The sequence below is a fragment of the Mirounga leonina genome, unplaced genomic scaffold, assembly GCF_011800145.1.
Source record: "Mirounga leonina isolate KUSES-001 unplaced genomic scaffold, KU_Mleo_1.0 Mir_168, whole genome shotgun sequence".
Lineage (NCBI taxonomy): Eukaryota > Metazoa > Chordata > Mammalia > Carnivora > Phocidae > Mirounga > Mirounga leonina.
The window spans coordinates 22254560-22261737 of NW_023270426.1; the positions used below are offsets into that span (position 1 = coordinate 22254560).

Genomic DNA, 7178 nt, shown 5'->3' on the forward strand with positions numbered 1-7178 from the left:
GAAAAGAAAGATTCCTGCCCAAGGAGCTGATGTCCTGGCAATAAAGCAGTGTCAGAAAGGCATTAATTTTTTCAAATACAGCCCTGGGTGGCCCAAAGGTTGATTCTCACATATGAAATGATAGACCTATGAGGCATGAAGGAAACTTACCAGAACTAACTTTAGTAGAATGTGGTAGAAGGGTCTATTACAGAGATGGCCTCTGAAGTGTTTCTGTCCCATGGTCCCAAGATTCCATGACTTTACAGTCACCAAGGAAGGAGGTAGGAAAGGTGTATTCACTTACTTTGGTAAAATGAGTAGGAGGGGTGCCCCAAATAGGCTTCCTCTATAATTACTAACGCCTTGGGGAAGAAGGCAGGACAAAGAGTGAGGTCTCAGTGACAGATGAGGACACTGTAGCTCTGAGGAATTGGTGACCTACCTTCAGGGTTGGGAACCTCATCTGCTCCAGGCTACAAGATTCTGAGAAATGAGCCACCCAGCAGGAAGAGACAAGTCTGATTTATAGAGGAAAGAAACCTCAAGGGTAGGGAAAGGCTTCAGCCCCTCTGTCAGCCTGGGAGGGAAGAAGGGCTGGTGGGGCGGGGTGGGGCGGGGCTTTCCTTGGAGGCTTTGGGCTGAGTCCTTCCTTCCTGGTCCCCCATTGGGTCAGGGGCTCCTGCAGCCCTGCCAGTGAGGGACAAATGAGAAGAGCTGTTGATTTTTCCCCCTTGGTTATTCAGAATTTCCCCCACATAAATACTGAGAAAGACCCTGCCCTCTCCTCACTTCTCTGGAGTTGGCCCTGGGCTGGACTGGTCCCCTGGGGGTGAGCAAGGCCATGGGGGACCTGTTTATGCTCAGGGTAGCTGTGGGCATATGCTTTGCCACCTTCACTGCCTCCGCCTGGTAAGTCCTTCCCCTGCTGCACCTTCCCCACTCCCCACCGAGGCGACCCCCATTATCTCAGCCCCATTCACCACTGCCTCACTTTTTCTCTTTTTGATAGGTCAGTGAACAATTTCCTGGTAACAGGTCCCAAGGTAGGATGGTCTCTGGCTCCTGTTTTTACCCATCCGGGTTCCTAAGGGAACTCTTTTGGAGAAAGAAAGGAGGGGAGGGGAGACAGTGCCAGAGGTCCCCCACCCAGAGGAACCCACAATTGTTTCTCCCTGGAGAGCTAACCCATTTGAGTCCTGCTTGCTAACCCCCCCAACCCCAGACGACCTGAGCGGAGCCAGGGCTGACCTTCATAGCCCTTTTCCCTTTGCCAGGCCTATCTGACCTACACGACCAGTGTGGCCCTGGGAGCCCAGAGTGGCATTGAGGAGTGTAAGTTCCAATTTGCTTGGGAACGCTGGAACTGCCCAGAAAATGCTCTCCAGCTCTCCACTCACAACAGGCTGAGAAGTGGTAAGTTTGTGCACCTACACAAAAGGGTACATGTGCATGGCGGTGGGCTTTCAGTATGTGTATGTGTTGCATGTATGACGTCTCTATGCACAGTGAAATGGAAAGGGTATCAGTGATCTGCTGATCTGCCACTTCCTTGCTGTGAAACCCTGAGTTACATCCTCTCTCAAACCCCAGTTTTGTCATTGGGTCAATAAGGCTAGCTCTACTTAGCTCACCAGGAGAACTGTAAGGGTTGAAGGAGGTGAATACAAAGGTATTTCCATACAAATGTAATAATTTCTCTGTTTTTTAAAATGCATGCCTCTATTTGTGTGTTTGTATACACTTATCTTGCACTGAGTTGCATGAAATAAAAACAGGGAAAGGGCTCTGTGTTTGCAGCCCCCGAGGAGTTTCCCATCTGCCCAGCTGTCGTAAAATCCCAACAACAGAGAGGCTGAAAGATCACATTGAGCTGTGTCGTGTGTGTGTCGTGTGTTCGCGTGCATGCGCGCACACCTGTGCAGCTCTTTATAACTGTATGTAGTAATTTACATAAAGGTCATTTATATACAAACAATAGAGAGTTGCCTGAGAAGAGGTGGGGGAAGGGAGTAAAGAAGATGTGGACGAAGAGAAGTATCTTCCCGTGGGGTATATAGGCAGAATGGGAAGTGTGTGGAAATGAAACGGGACAATGTTTTTTAAAGAGTTTAGTAAGATACGAGCTCAGTAAATGGTAGCCATGATCATTGTTAAGTATTACATAGTTCCTGCTTCATGTCAGAAGGAAGAAAAGGCCCTTCTCTCTTTCCTAAGCCAGCTACGTGGCCCTGAGTCTTCATAGCCCAAGGACCAGAAGCAGTGGCTAATGAACAGAAGGCCAGGCTGGATTTCAGGAGAGCAGGGTCTTGGTCCCAATACAAATGGTGAGGAGAGTGGCCTTGGTCCCATCACTCTCTGTCTGGGTTTTACTATCCCCACCCCCATGGAGATACTCATGTCTGCCTGAAAGACATAAGGGTGCTGGAAAGACATGCCCTGTTGTCTCAAGGAGAAGAGCCTCCTCTTAAACCCAAAAGGGACAGGGGCCAGGAGAGAGAGACCATTGCTTTTCCAAAGCCTCTGCTTTGGGTCATCAGGGTCCAAGTTTCCAGTCCCCTCTTTCTCTCCAAAGCCACCAGGGAGACTTCCTTCATTCATGCCATCAGCTCTGCGGGAGTCATGTACACCATCACCAAGAACTGTAGCATGGGCGACTTTGAAAACTGTGGCTGTGATGAGTCAAAAAATGGAAAAACAGGTAAGTTGTGCTCTCTGATGTGGGTGGGAAGAAGTGAGGGATGCAGAGCTACATGCAGGCTAAGGTCTTCCAGGGAAAGGCTAAGGGACACAGGTCCCTCAAACCCCTAGATGCTACCAGCAACTTCTTGGTGCTGAGGGAGCTCCTGGACCTATACCCTATACCCTTCCAAGAGTTGAGCCTGGGTCCATGATTTTAGGATCACCAAGTAGCACCAAGCTCTAAAAGCAACAAGACATCTAGGAATGAGAACGCCAAAGAGAGCTTAAAGCTAACCCTCATATTTCAGGCCAAGAACAGTTGGCCACAATCCAGAGCTACTCAATTATTTGTAGACCATCTAAGAGACTCAGATTTGTCATTAAAGAGGGAGGAGATGGCTCTTAATGAGACTACTGTAGGGTAATGGTGCAGAATTCCAGAATGTTTGAGCTGCAGTGAACCTCTAAGATCATTTAGGCCAGGCTCAGTATGGTTACCTTTACTGAGGGTATAGAGACTAATTGCCTAGAGATGGAATGTACCTGAATGGTGGGCAGTTGGTTTTGTGAAAAGGACCTCACCCACCCACCGTGAGCACCTCTACTTCCTGGTCTCACCTGCAGCTTTATATGCTTCTAGAGCTCTTGGGGGATGGTTTGGCTATGTTAGCCAAAGTGACCTTGACTCTTCTCCTGAAACTTAGCAGGGAAATTGTGTGCAGAACTTACTCTTTCCTTATGTGCAGGAGGTCATGGCTGGATCTGGGGAGGCTGCAGCGACAATGTGGAATTTGGGGAAAGGATCTCCAAACTCTTTGTGGACAGCCTGGAAAAGGGAAAGGATGCTAGAGCCCTGATGAATCTTCACAACAACAGGGCAGGCAGGCTGGTAGGTATAGGAGTCCACGGGCAAACCATCAGGATCAGTACTGGCAAGAGCCTCACATCTGTACAGCCCTTACAACTTAACAAGAGCTGTCTCATACCCATGTGTCATCCTTACACCACCTATCAGGACTGGGATGGCTACCCCCATTCTCTGGATGACAAAGCCAGTTCAGGCTGAGCCAAGTGGCTTGGCCAAGGCAATACAACTAATAAGCATCAGAACCAGGCAATAAACTCAGATCTTCTACTTTAGTCTTATTACTAATCATTATGGTCTAGCCCCTTCCACAGGCAGGTTTCTGAGAACACAGAACAATACAGTACCAAAGCCTTGCTCTCATGACTTAAAATTTTAACCACTTCAACTGTGTGTTCTAGGAAATTAATGGGGGGTTATCAGCTAACCTGTATCCTAAGATCTGTATCTTAAGACTTCGAGGGATTGGGACTGATCTAGGCTTCTCTGGAGGGTCTATTTTACCCCCAAGACTTCTGGAGAGTTCTGAACTCAAATCCGGAAGCAAGTTGGATTTAAAGCTAAGAGCATAAAAATTTCCCTTTGAACCTATACCCAGGCAACCTGGTTGCCCAGAGCAAGGCGAAGAGGTTTTCAAGGCAATTACACACATGAGTAATTGCTTGGGTGGTGGGGTTCAGACTGCATGAGCTCCCTTCCCTCTGGGAGAGAACAAATCCAAACCCTCCCCAATACTCTAGCCCCTACCTTGAAAACAATAATAGTGCCGAAGATCATACCTTCTTCTTTTTTTTTTTTTAAAGATTTTATTTATTTATTTGAGAGAGAGAGTGAGAGAGAACATGAGAGGGGAGAGGGTCAGAGGGAGAAGCAGACTCCCCACTGAGCGGGGAGCCCGATGCGGGACTTGATCCTGGGACTCCAGGATCACGACCTGAGCCGAAGGCAGCCACCCAACCAACTGAGCCACCCAGGCGCCCCATATCTTCTTCTTTAATTGACACAGTACCCTCTTGATCATTCTTATTCCAATGAGAGAGGGAAACAAGCTCAACAAGTGATGGAGTTGGGCCTACAGCCTAGGTTTCCTGATTCCTCAACATTTGCCTGATTTCCCCAAAGAATACCCAAGGGCGCTTTAAAACTACCCTTACCAAGGCGTTTCCACCCCTGAACACTCCAGCTGAGAAGATCTGAGGTGGGGCGTTTGTCACAGGCCTCCCCCGGAATTCTGATGCTCCTCCAAAGTCAAGCAGCACAACTTTAAAATAGCCCATTTGGTTGCTAGCCTTCGGTCTTCCCTACCCAGAATCCTTCTCTCTTTCTCTCCCTGAAGGCAGTGAGAGCCATCATGAGAAGGACCTGCAAATGCCATGGCATCTCCGGGAGTTGCAGCATCCAGACATGCTGGCTGCAGCTGGCTGACTTCAGGGAGATGGGGGACTACCTGAAGGCCAAGTATGACCGGGCCCTGAAAATTGAGATGGATAAGCGGCAGCTGAGGGCGGGCAACAGCGCTGAGGGCCGCTGGGCACCCACGGAGGCCTTCCTTCCCAGCGCAGAGGCTGAGCTGATCTTTTTAGAGGAATCGCCAGACTACTGCACCCGCAACTCCAGCCTGGGCGTCTCTGGCACAGAAGGTCGGGAGTGTCTGCAGAGCAACCACACCGCGTCTCGGTGGGAGCAACGCAGCTGCGGGCGCTTGTGCACCGAGTGTGGCCTGCAGGTGGAGGAGAGAAGAGCCGAGGCCGTCAGCAGCTGCAACTGCAAATTCCAGTGGTGCTGCACGGTCCGGTGTGAGCAGTGCAGGCACGTGGTGAACAAGTACTACTGCTCACGCCCCCCAGGCAGCGCGTGGTCCGGGGGCGGAGCCAGGGCCTGACAGCTCCCCGCGCAGATTCGCTTGCTCCGCTGCACGACAAAGGAGGGGGGCGCGGCTTCTCCCTCAGAGACAGTGAATTCGAAAACAACTGGAAAATCACAGGGTTGGGCTGCAGCCCTCTTCGCATCTGCAGTTCGCGGGGGAAACGGAGGCCCCAGCTTATACAGCGTACTCTCGACAGAGTCGAGATTGGAGCCCGGCCTTCCAACGTGGGCAGACCCCATCTCCCCTCTCCTGCACGTTATTTCCTGGTTTTTGCGCCCGGCCTTTTGCAGCTTGCTAGAGGGGAGTTTGGTTTGGGGGTCTTATCCAGAGGGACCCTCAAAGTACTGTCACTGTAAGTTTCAGAGGGAATGGAAGCAAAAAACTAAGAGTTCAGTACGGACTTCTGAAGGGGCAACCTTCCCCGATGCTGGCTAGCTCCAGCAAGACCAACTGTATGTCCATGCACATAAGTGGGGCAGAGACCACAGACCTACCTAGTGGGAGGTTTTTTAGGGTGTTGGGCTTTTCGTCTGAGTATGCACTTTTAAAAAGTTCTCGGGGTGCTCACTGGCTCAGTTGGTAGAGCATGTGACTCTTGATCTTGGAGTTGTGAGTTCAAGCCCCACACTGGGTGCAGAGCTTACTTAAAAAAAAAAAGTTCTCCCCACAAAACCCTGGGGAAACTAGGACCCAACATAAGCTGAGGACTTTCCCAGCTCAGAAACCACCTCTCTAACCATGGAAAAAGAATGGTCATAGTAAGTAGGCAGGTGACCCCAACTTATCAAGAAAGGCTCCCCTCCACCACCCCGCCCAAAGAGGGATTTTTTTTTTCCCCCAAAGAGCTGTAAAATGACTCTGTCTTGTTATTTTCCCAGATTGGGAACTCAACTTTGTTTTGCAATAAATGCTAGAATATATATCCACCTGAGACCTTTTACTTCTCTCTTTAAAGGGAAACCTTAGTTTAAAAAAGGGAATGGGAAACCCTGCTTGTATATTCCAATTATGCACAAGGCTAAGGGAAAAACTAAATATCCAACCCCCTTGATATAAGTGTTTGAGAGATAATATAATTGAGAATCAGGAACTGGCCAATAGGAAAACAATCCAGACTCCCAGATTTAGAAAGTGTTATTTTAATGCAACCAAAGAAACTTGAGGGACAAGGAAGCCCTTTGAACTTGAACCATATTCAAAGTGTGTTTGCTCTCTTAACTTGGGCTTCCTGGGGTGTCTGTATGCCTCAGGGAGAACCTGGGCAAGAGACTAGGAAAGTTGTGGATTCTACCTTCCTCATTTGCACTTCTACATCTTCCACTGGCAATCTTGGGGTGGGGAGCCCCTGGGAGCTCAACAACTGGTCTCCTAAATCTGAGCATCCCAGCTTTGGGAGTCTCCCATCTGTGGAAAGGCCAAGCACTCTGCAGGGAGGAGGTATTTCAGATATGTTGAATAAACAAGTAAAATGATCACCAAGCGTGGGGAAACACTTTCAGCCTAATGTTTTAAATTATAAAACAATTTAAATGTTCAACAGTAGGGCAAACTAGTTAAATCATGGCCCCACAAAGGAATATCAACCATTAAAATAATATTCTGGAGAAACACTTAGCAACATGAAAAACATACGTGATATAGTAAGTGAATAAAGTTAATTACAAAAACAGCATGTTCAGGAAAACCTAATTTTTTTCAAAGATTTTATTTATTTATTTGACACAGAAGACAGCTATAAAGGGAACACAAGCAGGGGGAGTGGGAGAGGGAGAAGCAGGCTCCCTG

The 7178-nt window shown here is 48.7% G+C and overlaps 1 protein-coding gene across 1 annotated transcript; it reads left to right on the plus strand.

The window, feature by feature from the left end:
- Nucleotides 1–371: 371 nt before the first annotated feature.
- On the plus strand, nucleotides 372–5819 carry WNT8A (Wnt family member 8A). Its single transcript, XM_035015094.1, has 6 exons — nucleotides 372–891; nucleotides 992–1025; nucleotides 1257–1395; nucleotides 2555–2680; nucleotides 3408–3550; nucleotides 4863–5819. The coding sequence occupies exons 1-6, from the start codon at nucleotides 824–826 to the stop codon at nucleotides 5406–5408; spliced, it is 1056 nt and encodes a 351-aa protein (XP_034870985.1). The 5' UTR covers nucleotides 372–823; the 3' UTR covers nucleotides 5409–5819.
- Nucleotides 5820–7178: the final 1359 nt, after the last annotated feature.